The sequence below is a fragment of the Lepisosteus oculatus genome, chromosome 26 (genome assembly GCF_040954835.1).
Source record: "Lepisosteus oculatus isolate fLepOcu1 chromosome 26, fLepOcu1.hap2, whole genome shotgun sequence".
NCBI classification, from domain to species: domain Eukaryota; kingdom Metazoa; phylum Chordata; class Actinopteri; order Semionotiformes; family Lepisosteidae; genus Lepisosteus; species Lepisosteus oculatus.
The window spans coordinates 8025429-8043302 of NC_090721.1; the positions used below are offsets into that span (position 1 = coordinate 8025429).

The following is a 17874-nucleotide window of genomic DNA, read 5'->3' on the forward strand; positions in this document are numbered from 1 at the left end:
CGATTTTTTCGCCTTTAGATTAAACAAATCTCACAAACTTCCATTTTTGCAATGTTATTTTTAAAAGAGAATTGTAAATGTAAACAGTATAATGTTCATATAATGCATTTAGGAAGATTACAATACGAATCACATATTAATGTTTTTAGTATAGCTACCCTTTAATAAGCAAATCGTTTCATATGTATCACAGAATTCAATAAATCGAAACTAATATACTCTATTTCTTTTTACCTTAGTATGAAAATTCGAGTGGCAGATTTTGCCTTTTGTGAGTAGTTTTTAAGAAAACCGATTCATGTTCTGTATCTTCTTGAGTTGAGCAATTTCCAATTTCGATTAGTTTTATTTAAGCTCTTAAATGTCTGTGATTAGAAGATTAATTTCTTGCTGCTAACGGGTTTTTTGTGTATTTCCTCTCAAATGCGTTTCCTTGTTTTATTTATAAGCCAAGGTAAGATGAAACCAAAAACTAGAAATAATTCTAATTAAATCATTAGTTTTAATTAAAAAAAAAAGATTGATGTGCTCTTGTTTTAAAGCGTTTTATTAAAGACGAGTATGGAAATGAGACCTGTTAGCAGATTTCGGACCCATTGAAAAGACCAGACTACAGACTAGCGTCCAGCAGGGGGCGCGTAAAACCCAGTGTGGCGATTAAATCATTCTGTTGAAACTGCTGTCTCTTAAATCAATTAAGCTGCTGAAGTGCGTTTATTTTAACAACGAAGTTCAGACCAATTGAAATAATACTGCATCGTATTTAAACGATGTAGATTAAATACTTCAATCCCGTCGACTGGAAGACTCCATTGTGTTCGAATGTCAGAATGCGAAAAGCAGATTTGTTTCTCAATAAAGCTGTAACAGACTCTAAGAGAGTTATGAATGAGCGGCCATTGAGTAGAACCAAACCGGTGAAGCTTGAATCCAATAAGTGACTTGCAGTAAGCAACGGCGTCAAAACCAAGCTGAGACCATCAGGGTGACAAATAATGTTCCTAAATCCCGTGATTACAAGTCTTCATGGGAGTAACGATCCTTGAAGAACGAAAACGTTGTACCATCCGGACTTGCTGTTTGATTGCACATTGCGTTGGACCGTCCTAACCAGATCTGTTTTTTTTTTAGTTCTCGAGTAATAAGTGTACTGTTTGTTATAGCAGTGATACTGTACAGTGCGAGACAAAGCACAATAGGAACTAACCTGAAAGATCATTTTACTATAATTGATCCAAGCACGGCGTAGTTTAGGGGCACATTTTAAATATGATAAAATCCTACTTTGTGAGCTTTTTATATTCCAAATGGCAATTTTTAAATACCGTTCTAAGAATATAAGTTTACTCAGGTGAGTTAAATGAATCAAATGTATAAATACAAAAAACAACCACAATTTAACACATTGATTTTTTTATTGAAAGTGAGAGAATTCAACAAAAAACATATGAATTTACCCGAATAACCAGCATAAACGAGATACGCTTTCAATTTAACCTATATAGCGCCCATTCAGAAGAGGGACTTTAAAAAAATCTCTTCTGTACTGGAGTGAAAAAGACCTGAGGTTTTCCTGCCTTTGCGCCTCTCCATTTATATCATACCAGGTTAAGATAATTTGTGAACTTGTTGTTAATTGTGTTAAGTGTTTGTAGGCGATTGTAACATCTATGCAATGATGGCACACTGTCTCCTTCACGTGTCACAGGCAGGATAAACAACAACGCATCACATATAGAAACATTTTCTCTTTCAAACCAACAAGCGCTAAATATTTTCATTTACAATATATGCTCATGTAAAATGAAAACAAAATAAATGCAACGAGTTAAACTCTAAATATTATGTACACGCCAATGTACAACTTTGAATAAATTAATACCAATTTGCATATTCTGGGATCCTTATAGCTTATTTACAGAATTACTTTTTTTAATTACATAAATATTTCAGATACAATTGTCCGTCAGAAAATTACAGATCTTCCACAACTGTTAAAGAGAATCAGTTTTAATGACGGTACGTGTGATTTTTATTTCCATCCCTTTTTGAATATTTTTTTTTTTAGATTTTTTTGGATGAAGCTTCATTTTTTTTTCTTTAAAAAAAAACAACAAAATAAAATCATGAAATAAAATCTACCAACCGGCCAGTCCAATTTATGTCTGCACCACCGTTTTTCTGATTCCTACTTTAAAGGGAGGGACGGCCTCAAGAGTCAATTGAACTGACGCGCTGCCTTCACTTGAAACGCGTGTGTCCTCAAAAAGCTCGCTTCGCTTCTCCCGCCCTGTCCGTCTCGGTGCCTTCTCACTCTCGCCCAACTCCCCACCCCGACAGTTTCTTTTCGAGATTTATTTGCAGGCGTCAGTAAAAAAAAAAAAAACACCCTCCAGAAAGCATCCTACTGTTCTGAGTCGAGACCTTTCTGGAAATTTGCTACCGATGCTTAAAAAGTCCTTTTTTTTTGTTTTGCCTTCCTTGGGAATGACAGTGCAGTGCTCGTTTTACTTTCTGGTTTTGTCATGCGTGGGATTGTTCCTCCTGTATTAATAAGTTTCTATGCTTTCTACTGGTCCCCCCTGTCCAAGCGCAAATGGTTCACTCAGTGTGCTGTACAAAACGAATTCCTAATGACCCTTCATCTTTCAAGTCATCGTGAGCCCCGTCCTTCCATCACTTGGGGGAGTCCCTGGCTGGGGAGCTTTCTCTTTGGGTCTCCAGCCCGCTGACCAGTCTCTGGATGTTCTGTAGTTCATTGATCGATTCCTTTAGGGGCGTTTTGGGGGAACTGGTTCTTTGACTAGCGCCCGACTTGTGGCTGTGGTGGTCGGGCACCGGGCTGGTCTCCCTGCTGCCCGACTTGGAGGACTCGGATCCCGGGTTCAGGCTGCTTGGCAATCCGGTGGTGAGCAGGTTTGTGCTTTGCGGGATGGACACGGGAATCTGGTAAGGGTTGAACCTCAGCCTAGGCCGGGAGCTGCTCAGGAAGGGGTTGCGGGAGAGCGACGTGGCGGCGCTGCTGGTGGGGAGAGCCGAGGCGGCGGCGGCCGCGGCCGCCATGTAGGTGTAGGGATACGGGAACAGTCCCCCAAAGGTCGGCATCGGGATACCCTGCAAGCACACAGACACCCGGAAGCGCGCTGAGTACAGTCAGGGAAGCATGCGGAAAACCAAACACTCCTGTATTACAACATGAAGATGATCGCCCAGGCCCTAGTTTAGGGGGGTGGAGGGGAACTGACAGCATTGTTTGCTTAGCTTGTCTCAAAGATAGCTGAAACTGCCGTCAGACGAACTGTTGATGCAGACTGCTTTATCCCAAATCAAACATCACCGCCCCCAATTATGGTAAGTTTCCTTACAAGTTAATGCTTGTCCAAGAATTTTCAAAGAGAATCGTGCAGTTTCATGTCTCGAAGAGGCTGGAATCACACGAGTGTATTGACCGCCAGAGCCACCCCCGGGCCAGCATATATTGATAAAGGTGTAGGATGCCTCTCTAATGCAAAACGTGCTTCGCGAACTGCAGGTCTCTGCAGCGCAGACCGGTCAGCACCCAGCGTCCAGCCGGTCGCCAGACTTGTTGATCCAGTGTCACCAGTCAATATTTCACTCGACGCGTGCTAAAACTGGTCTGCTCAGCAGTGTATCGATGCGCGTAATCTAAACGTTTGCGAAACCCGTCTTTATATGATATATATATATAAAAACATCTAGAGGAATAATTCCGTCTTCTGCTGCCAGCTAGGGTATTCTGAATACCTCGACTTCCACAAACTGCTGTTGCACCGCATCTGTGCTTTAAGATCGTATCAATCACGTTACACACGCTGAAATGCTTTAGAAACAGGGATCGATCTTTTACTTGAAAATAAAAAATATGCATAAAATCTCATTACAGAGAGCTCCAAAATTTTGACTGTCCTGTATGTCTGTTTTGTGTGTTTTAATCTGCTATTTCTTCGTTAAAAAGTCAATTAAACGGGTATCGCCACTAAAGACATATTATAAAGATGTGACTATATTGGGTAATATGTAGATGTATCTACCCAGTCTCACACCTGCACTGCTCATGTATTTTTGTCAGGACTGGATGAAGTATGACTAGATGTGAGGCAGCAGGCATGCTGCCTTCTGCATCGAATTGTGACATTTGAATTATAGTAATATAACTTCATGTCAAAGTAGAAAGGTACTTTTCAGTTAGGACATTTTTCAGTTTAAAAAGTTTTGGAAAGAATCTTCCAAAGCAGCCCATTCTGCAATTACAGCGATTCCAACACCGTGGCAGAGTCAAAGAACAAACCCCATAGGTGTAAGTAACACAGTAAACAGCACTTTCCCATCACGTCCATTCTCTGAAGAAGCAGAATCTGGGCCTTCATTTAAAACAGGACGTACAGACAAGTCAAACCGCAGCCAAATGTGGGTTTAAGTTGACAGGGACTGTGGAGGACAGATGCAATCCCCCTTCTATGAATAATTTGCAATTGTTGTAACAATATTGACCTGACTACACAGTCTATTTTAATGTGGAGGATGCTTTGCATTTAGATAAGATGCGGCACGTGCTGCTAAACTGCACAAAGCCGGGGCAAAGGGTGGGGCTCGGCGCAGGTCAGCGAGCTGGTCGGGTTCTGGTGGGAGAAGGTGTGTAGAGGGCGTGTAGAGGGTGTGTAGGGGGTGTGTAGAGGGCGTGTAGAAGGGCGGCGAGCTCCTCTTACCTGAGAGGCCAGCATGTGCTGGGACAGGTGGAAGGGGAAGGGGGTTGGGGTGCTCCCTGCGCCCTGGGCTGTGGAGAGGGTGCCGTTCTCCAGGCCGCTGGACACCGACGCCAGCAAGTGCCCCATGCCCATTGCCGAGAAGGCCCCAGGGGCCATAGCGAACTGTCCGGGGTGGATGAAAAGAGGCTGCCCCGTGTTCAGGGGGTTAAAGAACTGCTGGCTGTGCAGGCCGGAGAGGGCCAGGCTTTGCAAGTGTCCAGCGCTGAAGTGGGAGGGACTTTCTGTTTGCACCATGAGGGGCGCGAATCCGTCCTTGGTGCCACTCAGGCCGCCGCAGTCCGCATCCTTCTTGGAGGAGTCCGTCTCCTTTCTGTGCCTGCCCTCCGACTTGTCCTTCTCCAGGCTCCTGATGCTGAAGATGGAGTCGGCGTCTTTCCTGGAGTCCGGGTACTCGTCCTTCTTGGCCGGGCTCGGCTTCTCCTTCACTCGCTCCTCGCACCGCGGGCTGGCCGGGGAGGGGGGCTCGGGGCCGGGGCTGCCCACCCCCGCCGAGCGCTCCTCCTGCTGGTCCAGCTCCTGGTCGCTGTCCGCGCAGGGCTTCTCGTCTGCTGAGGGGGGACGACAGACACACTGAGTGTGACGGCAGCCACGCACACCTCCCGTGGGGCTCCTGGCTCTCGGGGAACTCCAGGGCCCGAGACCGAAGGGGCATGCATCTCAGTCAAGTAAGGGATGATCAACCGGGGAACATTTATTGTTATTTCGCCAGATAATTGGAAAGGGAACAAATCCCGATTGACAGTGAGGGTCTGGAGGCCCAGTTATGCAGCAGAGCATTTACTGGAGCGCTCTGACCGAAGCGCCTGACTACATCAGCGTCGCTACACCGCGGATTTGAACCCGCAACCCTCCTGTCCAACATCCGCGCCACTGCTTCACGGTGCTGCCTAAGAGTTCCTGAATCCGACACGGAGATACCCAGACGATTGTTTCAAGAGCTCGGTTCAGATTTAGTGTTAACGTGTCTGCTCCGACCACTTCCTTCCTGCATGTCAACAAAGGGGTCTTGGGGAAACTGCAGAGATTTCCATCCCTTTCAACCGCCAGTTCTTTTGTGTGGGTGTGTGCATATCAAATCAAACTATTATAATGGAACAAAAAATAAAGATTCAACTTTTATTTGAACATCATCCTTTTTATTTTAAGATGATGATTTGCTTCCAAGCATTGAGGCAACAGCATCCTCGGAGCCTGCCAGACTGAGAGATGTACCAGAGCACGCGATTTGCCTCCCCATCGTGTCTTGCGCGGATTATAGATTATGCGCGTTTCTGACCCGTTAATAGAACAGCTCCCATCACGTGCCCAGCACTAAAACTGCACACGCAGGGATTTGCTATCCAGAGCTCTGCAAACTCTGTGTTTCCAGAGGACATTGAACGCGTTGTGCAGCCTCTCCTGTTTACCAGTATACCGCGGACAGCTTTTTAAACCTTCTGTTAAAAATTGTCAGTATAGCCTATTGTTTGTGAGGACTACAGGGACCCTGGGCGAATACCTGCACCGCAGTCTTTATTAAGACCGTTCAAGCCCAGTTCGGCTTCGACCCTCGTGTTGACGGCAGCTTTCATTAACACAGTGCGTGTTTGTAATAGAGCACCGTGCGATTTAAATATTGTTTGTGGCCGGGCTGGATTTATTCAAATCCCAGCAGACGCTCACGTGATGAATAAATACACAAATTCGAGGAAAATGCTTTGCAAAACCACGGCTCGCCACCGAGTGACACCCGGTCGGCCGTAATGACGTAATCGAACCTGGCCTGACAGCGGCGCTTGGGAAGGAAAACGGTGAAAGCGGCCTATATAACAGAAAGAGGTCACAGAGCGGGGAAGCGGAGGAAGACATGTTAATACCACTCTTCTTGTACAGCGTGCTTCTTGAAGAAGCCCCCCCAAGCTAGCTCTGAAGCTGTATGTGTTTTCCTTTTATTTTGGAGTGAACTGCTTGTTCCTTTATCTTTAGTCCTGGCGTCTGTTTCATGTGAAGCACTGTTGGCATTTATAGAAAATGTCCGAACCTTTATTTGTCTTATAGATTTCAGTGTATTTCTTATCTGTAGGTATCCTACTTCTCTCAGAATATTTCACCCTGTAACAGGACCACAAGTACTTTAAATATCAGATTTTGAATGGAATATCGTGGTTCTTCACTGTTAAACCTATTCGTTTAATATGTCCAACAATGTTGTAAATTGATACAGAGAAGACCTTTTTCTGATCATCTGCTGAAGTGGGGAGGACGAAGAGCAACAGTTAAGTAAAACTTTGTAGCCATACCCCGACTCGCCCGGCGGAACCGCAGGGGGCTGGACGCGGGTCCCATCGGGGACTGTGCAGCTTCCCTGCCGGTGGTGGGTTCGCTCGAAGAGGCGTCCGAATCGCCGCCTTCCCGATCCGCTTTGCATTGATCCTCATACATACGTAGCGAGGGTAGAGTTAACTGCTTCCTACAAAAAATGGAGTAAGAGATGTAATCTAATTGTCTTCACGAATCTAAGGCAAATCTGTATACCAAATCAATCAACCCAGTTACCTTGGATCTATATCGCATTCACTTCGCTGGAGCCAGATAACTATTTCACACACATGAGATGGATTGCATTGTTTTGGCTGTTGCACATCTTCAGAGAAATAGATGATGCCTCCTTTCTAAAGTACCGAGAAGCGACGGTAAAACAGTTTAAACTACAAGTGTGTGTGTGTTTTTATTTTTCTGGTTTTGCTGAGATTGCGAAAAAAAAATCGGAGCATTCATTGATTACACATCTGCTACCCTAATTAAACCAAAGGCAAAACAAAATCTGCCTTCAAAAACTGACAACATGGTCTGTTATGAGAGAATTATTCTCCCCTGATATCACTTAAAGTCAAGAAGTTTGCTCTCCTAGCGTGTCGTTTGGGAGCTGAAGTGGAAAAAATATTCTAAATGGTGGAAATTCAAATGGATGAAACCAGACAATTTACCTTTTTTCTCTTCTTCCGTTGCCAGTGTCTCTGAATCCCTTGGCAAACGGGTTGTTATCAATTTTAAGCTGTGTGATCTGGAAAGGGAACATCAACATTTATCATTGCCTCACAAAAACCGGGAACACGGTGTCAGCAGTACCGTACATAAGCCTGCCTGTCTTTATCTGATTAAAAGCATCAAACTCCGAATATCTCTTGTCTGGAACAAAACTATTCAGAAACGATTCATGAATGATAGACCATTGAATGGTTTTACAGAACCATGTGTGTTTATTTATATGCACCATACGGTACGAAATGCTTCCAAATGTAGTTATGAGCACACAATTCAGGCCTATATAACCTACTACGTGTGATAGGTCATGCTTATTTTGATAAAGGTTATTGTATAATTGACTGTTTACTTGTACTTTTAAGTCGCATTTACCAGCAGTCAGTCTACAGTCCATCTAATAATAAGACGCCGAAATAAAATGATATTCAATGAGAGAAAGTGTTGGGTCAGCACGGAGCGCATCTCCTAGAAGAGGTCATTGATATATCATATAGTGGCCTCTTAAGATAGTTTTTTCCCCCAATTAGTTCTTTCGCGTACGGCACCCTGTTTAACAAGCCGCACGGTTTATTAAAAATGATGCTGAGGTTTGGTTTGAATTATTAATCGAGTTTTAATGATGGGAAGTTATTTTCACTGCCCCCGAGAGAAAAGGCGGCGACTCAACATCGCTGCGTTGGTTATACCGCCATCCCTTTCGGTGAGAGAGCGAGGCGGAGAGACGGAAAGAGACTGAATTATGGTGCTGGCGACGCTGAATTATCAATTATTCATCGCGTGTTGCATTTTTTTTTCTATTTGGATATCGGGCAAAATCGATCCTCTTCCTGCAGTGAGTTTTCAGTAACCGTTATGTGATGTTTATAATTGCTAACACTTTTGCATACTCAACATAAAGTTATTATACATTGCAGAATGGGCGATTGAACATCGCCCGTTCAATGATCCAATACAAGCTACAGTTCTCATTTAATTGAGCCTCTTTGTGCAGCACAGTGGAACTATACCACAGAAAAACGTAATAATACCTCTATAAAGTTGTTGTTGTTGTTGTTAGATAGATCATACTTTATTAATCCCGTATGGAAATTGATGATTGTTGTTGTTATTATTATTATGATTATTATTATGATTATTATTATGTATTGTTGTTGTGTCTCATCGGTGACGCTCGTGTAGTATTCGTGTTCATCAGTCCAGTGCAGCGCGCAGATATCTTCCTATCTGTGATATTGAACTGTCATGCTGCTGTGATCGCGACGCTGCCCAGCCCGGAGTAGCTCGCGGACATACTGGGGAGCCTAAGAGCCTTCTAATCGATTGTGACTCTTTGCCATAAACTTTACGATACCAGCAGGCCCACCAGGCCTCTCGGACACAGCCGTCAATTAGCATCCGAGGGAGGGGTAGAGGGGAGAATTAGAGGAGAAGAAAAATAAATACTCCCCTCGAATTTTGGAATTACTGACACCTTCCCCCAAACCAGAAGCAAATCACCTGTCTTAATTCTCCAGAAGTTCAAGAGAGCTACGCGCTTACTAGACGAGTTTAATTCTATCACGAAACATTAAACACAAGCTGCGTTTTCCTAATAATATTATCTTCTGATTGCATATTAGTACTTTAAACTCTAAAAATCCTCTGAGCAAATAGAATCTAATTTCATATGCCACAAATAGCAATCACAGTCATATTAATGCTAAAATATTAACAACAATATTTTAATAAAGAGTTGGCAATATGGAACATATGTTTTTTCAGACGGATAAGAGGCCAGTAAAGGATTTGATTTCCACACAGTTATTTATTAATGCCCACTTTACAGAATACACGTGGAACATGAACGCGCGAATCTAAAATCTACCCTTTTTTCAATTACTATGTAAAACAAATTAAAACATATCCCATTCCTTAGCAAGAACCAAAACGAGATCTTACAAATCGCAATAATAGAATACCAGCTACATAAACTGTGGCGTTCGAAAACTTGAGTTTAACACAATATAGGTTTTAGACACTCATACGTGAAGATTACGGTCCACTGTGCAAACATATAACAGAAAAAAATAAATGCGGAAAAATGGAATGTCATATTGCGTCCGTTTTTTGGTTTTGTTGATTTGGTGTTGTGCTTTCAAAATTCAAAATAATTATTCTTTAGCTGAGGCTCCAAAACCCGGCAACCTGGAAGTTATTTTTATTATAATTTATGTTCACATAACATACCATGCAGATAAATCTAAAAATAAATAACAATAATAATGGCGGCGCTTACATGACCCAGCCAATGTCAACAAAAACCAAGCAGAATCCGGTATCTTTAAGGTGCATAAAGAGGTGATCAAATGAACCGATTTATAAATATCAACCGTGACTCACCTTGTCGTTTTGATAAGCAGTGACAGCGATAAAATCCGTCTCTGGGAAGACATACGTCCGAAAAGTGCTGTACGGGAGCTTCAGGATGTCGTTGGCTCTCACAATGTGAAATCTGGGCTGGTACTTATGCATAGAATTGAGGATAGTCTGGAACATAAATAAAGTAACATCAGATTTTGCTTCTGAAAAACGCTTTAATATAACCCTGTATGAAGAATTAATATCTAACTCAAATTATTCACTGTATACAATATTGAGTTTATACACCTCCAGGTACACACCACGCCTCGTCGGAATTATCATTACTACAGATTAAATCGCATTCTGCACTGAGCATTGCAATAGACTACGCGCTTAATCTTTTAAATACGACACATTTAGAATTTAATTTATAACATGTTTGGAAATGCAAAGAACTTTTTAATTAAAAAATCCCGGAGGGCAGGCTATGAGAATTTTATTTTCGTGTTCTGGAAGAAAAAAAACCGGTACCGACATAAGTGCATACACCTGAATAAACACCGGACACTCTGATCGGAGCGACCCTGCTGTCATGTCGTATTACACTTGGTTTATATAAAAAACATCGGTTATTTCTATGTCATAGTAACCGACTTCTGGTTTTAGTGGCATGGCAGCTTTTCTGCCACTTAGGAGAGGCGGAGTGGATTTATTTTAGAAACGTTGCACGATCCGTCATTCAGGCGTGCAGACTGACTGCACGGAAGACCCGGGACGAGCCTGTGTCACGACTCCAGCTTGCAGCCTGATAGAAATGTATCCCAGTAACACGAAACGTGAAGACAATAACACTTCAGGGATTGTGTGTAAAAATTGTACTTGTGTATTAAATCGTTGCCCCCCACCCAAAATAGGTCTATTAGTGTTTTACTGCGGGCTAACAGATGACTAAGTACCGTAGGGCATTGTGTGTTTATTCTTTGTTAAATAGGTAATATAACATACATACAAACGCACGAGTTATTCAAGCAACAGAGATTAAATTTATACCCACATACTCGGCGATTACGTGGAACGGGACCGGCAGGGTAGCACATTTTAATACATGGGAACTAGAGGCAAATAAAACCTTAGATGAAGTTTTTAAAAAGGACTGGGTGCCACAGGTTGCAAATGCGCACGCCGCACATGTAAAGCTTCTATTTGTGTGCGGCCATTTGTTTACAGTGCCTTGGTTTTGAGTGAAGCAAAGTACAGGTGATAAGTCTAGTGCAATTTGCCTCTGCTGCTTTTAATTTTCATGGCACTGTTATTAAGTCCTCCCCTGCTTGTCTTCCCTTGTACGTCCACGCCACACTCAAGGGAGACTCGGTACAAACGCTTCGGGGCCTGGAGTAAGTGGCCACGCATTGTATCTCGGCGCTGCCCCAGCCATCAGCCGCGCTGGGGAGACCTGCCCAGACGTCAAAGGTCGCTGTGAGTAGCTGGCCCGTTCAATACAGCGAGCCTGAGTGTCTGCATCTCCTCATTGACCTGCCCCTTTCCCTTGGCTCTGTCCTCATCAGCCCCCACCGCAGGCCCTTCCGAGAAGCACGCCAGTCTAATATACAGTAATATGCATAATATATATATAATATATATATATAGTTTGCATATAGCTGCTGTATCATTGCGAAGTACCATTTGTACTCTCCGCTCGAGAATTAACTCTCTAGCTATACAGTAACGCACTGTGGCATTTGTATTAATAGATAAAATACTCGCTTGTCAAAGGGTTTATTGATCCAGCTCTGTCTTCGGGCTTTAAGTTGAAGACTATTTTAAAGTAGAAGCTATCTTTAATTTCCCCCTCAAAAAAATAAAGATAAACGTCTAATTAACGTCCGTAAATTACGTTTCATATATATAATTGAAATGCTGTTTTTTTTAAGTTTCATCTGACCATTTTTTCAATTTTACATGTTTACTTCTTTCGCAAACAGGAGATATAACGTTTTTTTTAAAGAAGCTCCTCCGTACCACAATACAAACTAAGAATAATGTAACGTTTCATCAGGAATTTACAAAGCCTTAATATCAACCACTACCATCCAAATGACCGACAACACGAAGGTTATGAAATATTGCTTTATATTAGCAGTGAACTAAATTCAATCTGCTGGCTGTAGCCAGTTCTGATTCTGTACTATTTATTTTTTCATTGTTAATTGACATATATTTTAATACTTTCAAGGGTGGTATCTATAAATCATTGTTATAACATTCTTGAAATTAAATATCGAATCATTTTATACGAATCATGAATCAGCATTTATAAAGAAATCTCCCGAAAAAAAACAGCAAATTAAAATCCTCCATTCATGCATTTTCGCTCCATGACTTAAAGAGTACTTACAAATCCGTGTTTGTCGGAGATATTGTTAGTCAGCTTGAGCTTGTGAAAAGCGACAGGCTTGGCCATCCACTGCTCCCCTGTAGCGGGGCTGTCCGGGTGGATGTACATTCTCTTGGGCATCTCCGGGTCGGCCTTGCCCGCCACCATCCAGCGGGAGTTGTGGAACTTGTACCGGCAGTCGTCGGCGGCTACTATATCCATCAACAATATATATTTGGCCTTTTTGTCAAGACCGTTGACTCGAACTTTAAAAGGAGGAAACATTCTCCTGAAACAAAGGGGAAAAAAAACACAAGGGCAAAATAAACTCCTTGGGAGCGATCTGTCGGCTGAGCAGCCGGGGCGAGGAAGCGCTCGGCGGGCGTCTAGTTACTGAGCAAAAAACGTGAAGCCCTTTTCTTTCCCGTCATTTCTGAAGACTTGTTACTTTTCCCCCCCGAGTCGTGCTTTTGTACCATCACTGTGTTTCTGCCGGACCAAAGAAATAACGAGGAGTCCAGCTAAAAACATGTTTGTTTGTTTTTTTATGAAAAAGCGGCCCCATGGACGAAGATATTTAGGATTTATCAGCGTTCTTTTTTATTTACCTAATCGGATTACTCGTGTTTGACTTATTTTTGTACCACTAAGACGTGCTGCATTACAATTAATATCTAAACACGATTAATGATAAGTAGGACAATCTCTTACTTTTTCTGCTAAAACTATTAAGGCGCTAAGAATGCAGAACAATGTGTATGCGTTACACTTTTCATACAACTTCAGATTTCTGAAGGCGACGATCTAAGCCGGTGAACAATCTTTGAAGAATATTTATGACATTGCCCTATCACTTAAATCACAATCTTCTTTTTAAAGTGACAGGCTGTTTACAAAAACCAGAAGCTTCGGTGTCATGACAGAACCACGGTGTGATCCCGACACTGGCTTGGTTTTGTGGAGCAAATTCCTGGAATTTTTTTTTCCAGGCTCAATTTTTCATCTGTTCTTATGAAATCGATTTTAATAAGGATCGGGGACTCTGCTAAAACACAAGACGCAAAAAAAAAACGTTTTATTCTGGTGTTTTCGGAAATTCACGACAAAACGACATTGAATTCATTTCGGTCTCTCATACTGAGAACTGAAACATTTCTTAAAATTATGATTTTTACACACAGTAATTCAAATCTTAAACCGTGCGCTGCCAGTGTCTATTCATGTAAAAAATTAAGATTATTATAGCCTGCTCTTTAATATCCTACATCAAGCAATCTGGATTTTCCGTAGTAAAAAATAAAGTTAGGAGAACAGGCCATTCAGCACACGAGGGAATATATATCAACAGCGGATTCTGGTCTGTTACAGGCTGGGGTTCTTCTGAACTTGTTCTGTAAAATCGTTACAACAATGTGAATTAACTACACGGAGATTAAAAACTGTGGTGGGGGGGAGAAATTGATACTGGGTAATGGACCTTCTCCTACCTCCCGGATTTGGTAATCACCATCTCAGTTCCCAGTTTGTGAAATTGGTCCCACAGTTCCTTAGCTTCCAGTGTGACTTTCGGGTCGTCCTCCACCTCCTCCTCGGGCTCCAGGCTCTTCAGGGAGCGCAGATGGGCCGCCTGGTGATGGTGCCCCAGCGCCGGGTGCAGCGCCGCCTCAGCGGCTCCCGCCAGGGTAGGGTCCGGGATGGGCTTGCCCAGGGCGCCGGGGGGCAGCGTCAGCGCCGGGAAAAAGGAAGGCTGAGCCGCCGCTAGGAAGGCTGACATGGGGAAGTCGGCCGGCCGGGGAGCGTGGAAAGGGTGATACGCCATGGCAGTCCCTGTGAAAGTTGGATCTCTCATCGGTGCATCCAAAAATCGAGGTGGAATTAGTACAGGCAGTTAGACTGATTTTTTTTTCTCGCTCTCTCTCTCCCCCAACACAGAAGGTACGTTTTCCAGAGACGCAAAATAACCCCCCTTCGTTGGCTCGCAACGGTAACGGAATGTCGACAGCGGTAGAGGGGTAATGAAGAAGAGGGAAAGGGCTGGCTCGTTTCAAAGCTGCAAGGAAAAAAATAAAATGAAAACAAAAATGGAAAAGGTCTGATTTCGGATAGTCCGGCTGCTGCTGCTGCTGCTTCTCCGAAGTCCCGCCGCAATAACAACAACGATAATAATATTAGTCAGCGGGATTCTGCATCGATGCCGATGATTTTGGAGTTTCCTCTCTTTTTTTTTTTTCCTTTCCAAAAAGTCGCTTTCAGCACAGGCAGGATCGCTCTGCGAAGGGGGATGCGCCAGCAGGAGTGATCATTCTCCACAGTCCCGGAGTTGAAATGGTTAGATCTTGCCCCGCTCTCTGTAGAACTGTGACTATCTCACATGTCCTTCCTGCTCCGATCCCAGCACTAATGAACCAAGCCCCCTTGATTGCTCATTTTACGCTTTCTGGACCAATTGTGGGCCTCTATAGGCGTGGTTTTGACAGCTCCGGCCAAGACCGAGACGAGGGAGGGGGTGGACAAGAAGGTGTCGGAAGCATTAACAGTAAGAAAACATGTCAACAGAATAAAATATTAACCAATGACAGAGAAAAGATCGGGAAATCCCACCCCCAGCTCCAAGCCAAACACCGGGTCAGCCTCCCATCTGTGGCCGGCGGAGAGAGCGCCTCGGTCGGCTTGCGTTTAATAATTTTACTAAACTGCTCTGCACCTTGTCTGAGGCTCGTAATGCACACCCATATAACAAACATAACCTAAATGAATTAGGATTAAATATACATTTGGATTATTCTTTTTTTTTCCTCATTCGCGAAGCCGATATAAATATATGTAACATTACACAAATTACTTGACATATTATCTACATCTTACGGTTTTATTTAAATATTTTAAATAGTAAAATGTTTTTTTTTTTAAATAGTTTTGTTTCTTGGTGGAATCAGAAAGCTATTCGGCTTTCCTTTCACCGACGAATGTGATCTGAAACCGTAGACGTAAATTAGGCTCATTTTTCCAAGCTGCGCTCGTATTTTAAATGCTGTTTTACCGTATCTGGTTGAGAGAAGGTCAGTGCATTTTTGAGCCTCGGCTCTTCGGACCTGTCATTACTCAAAGCCAGGTCTCCGAGCGTGTAAATGAATGGGTCCCCGATTACAGACATTATGTGAACATTTTGTACATTTATTTCAACCCTGGCTGCACGTTGCTTCGCTGAAACTCTTCGCCCTCGCCGGTGGCTTCTCGGGAGAGGACGGCAGCCCACGAACCGGACATTGTCGTTTTAAACATAGCCCCCGGCTCGCTCGGGCTGCTCGGACCCAGGCGCTGCTCCGAAGCGGGGAGAAAGCCGAGCAGATGAATGCATTTGAAGTGGGGGAAATGCGGTGAGTGTTAGTGTTTTCAGCGTCTGTGTCTTTAATGCTGATCGTGAACCAGAAGCTGTGTCATATAGTCTAGCAGAGAAAGCTTGAGACAGATGATAGGGAAAAATGGTTTTAATTCACCCCGTAACCTCCTAGAATACGTTTTTTTCCCCTCAAAGTGAATCAGCGAATTACAAAAAAAAAAAGCATTTAAACGAGCTCTCCTCTCGGCTCTTTACATTTAATGGAGTAATTTCCTTCGGGTACAGAAACTTCACTAAAATAACCGTGTCCCAAACAGTTGGCTGCACTCGTGTTTAACTCTTGTGACTGAGATGACCTCTTCACGTTATGTTCTTTAACTGTGGCTCCCGCACGAACCGTAGAGGTACTTGTTTTACTGAAACTTTAATGAAAGGCAGACAGAAGGATTTGTAGAGGTATCTGAACCAGTACGGATTAGTGGCTTTTGCAGTAACAATTGAATTAGAGCATCGGGCATGCAGGTCCTTTTAACTTGTCCCTGAGTTACACTGACATATTGTCGGTATATGTCAGACTGTATGTAACCTTCAAGTCCCGTGTGATTCCTTGAGGGGTGAAAGCCGGCTCCGAGGACTGCTGTGTGTACCTTTAAGAAGTCCATTCGTAGATCCTTGATTAACTGGGACTCAGTTTGTTAAAGAGCCTCTTGGCGCCAGTCTGCTGACGTTCCACAATAAGAACCGTCTCTTGTCACTTCATATTTACCCTAAATTCCTCAAACGGCGCGCTCCACTCCCCTCAGTACTCGCTCCAAAGCTGAGGCTTATGACTGAGTCTTCACGCTGCACGCTCCCTGATGGCGATACTTCTCCCCCGGCGCCTTGATTCGCTTCTACGTCCGATTCCGTTGTCGGTCAGAACGGAGGTGTCCGCCACAGCTGACCCCTGGAGACGGCGTCCGATGCCCGGCAAAGATGTGTTCTGACGCTCCGGCGCCGCTTTCCCAGCCCGAACCTGGTCACTTTGACATTAAACCGAAACAAAAACTCCTAATCCGACAGAATACAAGCAGCCCACAAATTTCTGATTAACCCCCCATCTGCCGGTGCGGCGTTGGCGCTGTGAGAGTCCGTCTTGTAACCGTTTCTGCACTGAGCTGAATCAGTCTTCGGTTTTGCTCCTGTGCGTGGGGTCCCTTCCGTCCGTCTATAACATTCTCTAAAATGTCGCGTTGAAAAAGAGATCTTTGCGAGTTGTGGCGCGGTAAATCATCGACGTGAGAGTAAAACGTCTTCATTCCGAAAAGAAAAAGATGACATGCACTTTTCTGGGGGGTGGGGGGTGGGGGGGTGCAAATGTTAATGGATTAATAAATGATCTTTAAAAGCAGACAAGAATCGCCGTAGAGAAAATCGCCCTGGCACCGCGAATGAAAGAGTTACATGCATGCAGGATACTCCACCGAATATCGTTGTAAGTAAATTGGTATGAATAAGCAAAATGATAGATGAGCCACAGTAATGCGTAATGTCCTTTGAACACCGGAGTTAACTCCAGCGTGAAGAGATAAGTGCATGTAGTTTAAAGGAAGGAAGCAATGAGACACTTTTTTGCCTATACCTGCTTGGTGAGTATGATAAAACCAACAAAACAGGCAAGAAGATAAGTATCGAGTGTGAAGAGAAGGTGTGAGCGCGCTTTCTGACTGTCCGTGCCCTGGCGCCAAGAGCTGCACTATCTCAGGGCAGTGACACACAAGCGGCAGGCTCTGCTCCCGGGACTAAAGGGCACTGTCTCTTTCCTTCTACCAGTCCCTTCTTTCCTTTTCGCGAGAAACTGGTGAACCAAATCACAGCCCGTTCAGCAGGTTTGCCTGCGTGTTGCCATAGTTATGTTCAGCCGAAATCTGCCACACGATCACATGTTCGTGGATGTCGATTTACAGGCCTGCACTGCGATCTGTAACGTCAAATCGCTCTGGGCAGGCTGGAAGATTGATACAATAGCC

The 17874-nt window shown here is 43.7% G+C and overlaps 2 protein-coding genes across 9 annotated transcripts in view; one reads left to right on the forward strand and one right to left on the reverse strand.

The window, feature by feature from the left end:
• brip1 (BRCA1 interacting helicase 1) overlaps positions 1 to 17874 on the forward strand; it is a 173471-nt gene that overhangs the window by 123527 nt on the left and 32070 nt on the right. The window lies entirely within an intron of this gene.
• Positions 1397 to 17289, reverse strand: tbx2b (T-box transcription factor 2b). 2 transcript variants are annotated; one of them, XM_015367380.2, is made up of 7 exons: positions 14013 to 17289; positions 12547 to 12814; positions 10191 to 10337; positions 7754 to 7830; positions 7067 to 7236; positions 4728 to 5332; positions 1397 to 3114 (listed from the first exon to the last, which is right to left on the reverse strand). In XM_015367380.2, the coding sequence occupies exons 1-7, from the start codon at positions 14372 to 14374 to the stop codon at positions 2677 to 2679; spliced, it is 2067 nt and encodes a 688-aa protein (XP_015222866.1). In that variant the 5' UTR covers positions 14375 to 17289; the 3' UTR covers positions 1397 to 2676. The 2 variants fall into 2 exon arrangements, with proteins under 2 accessions (XP_015222866.1, XP_006640960.1); XM_006640897.3 differs by having other exon boundaries at positions 4728 to 5335; positions 14013 to 17288.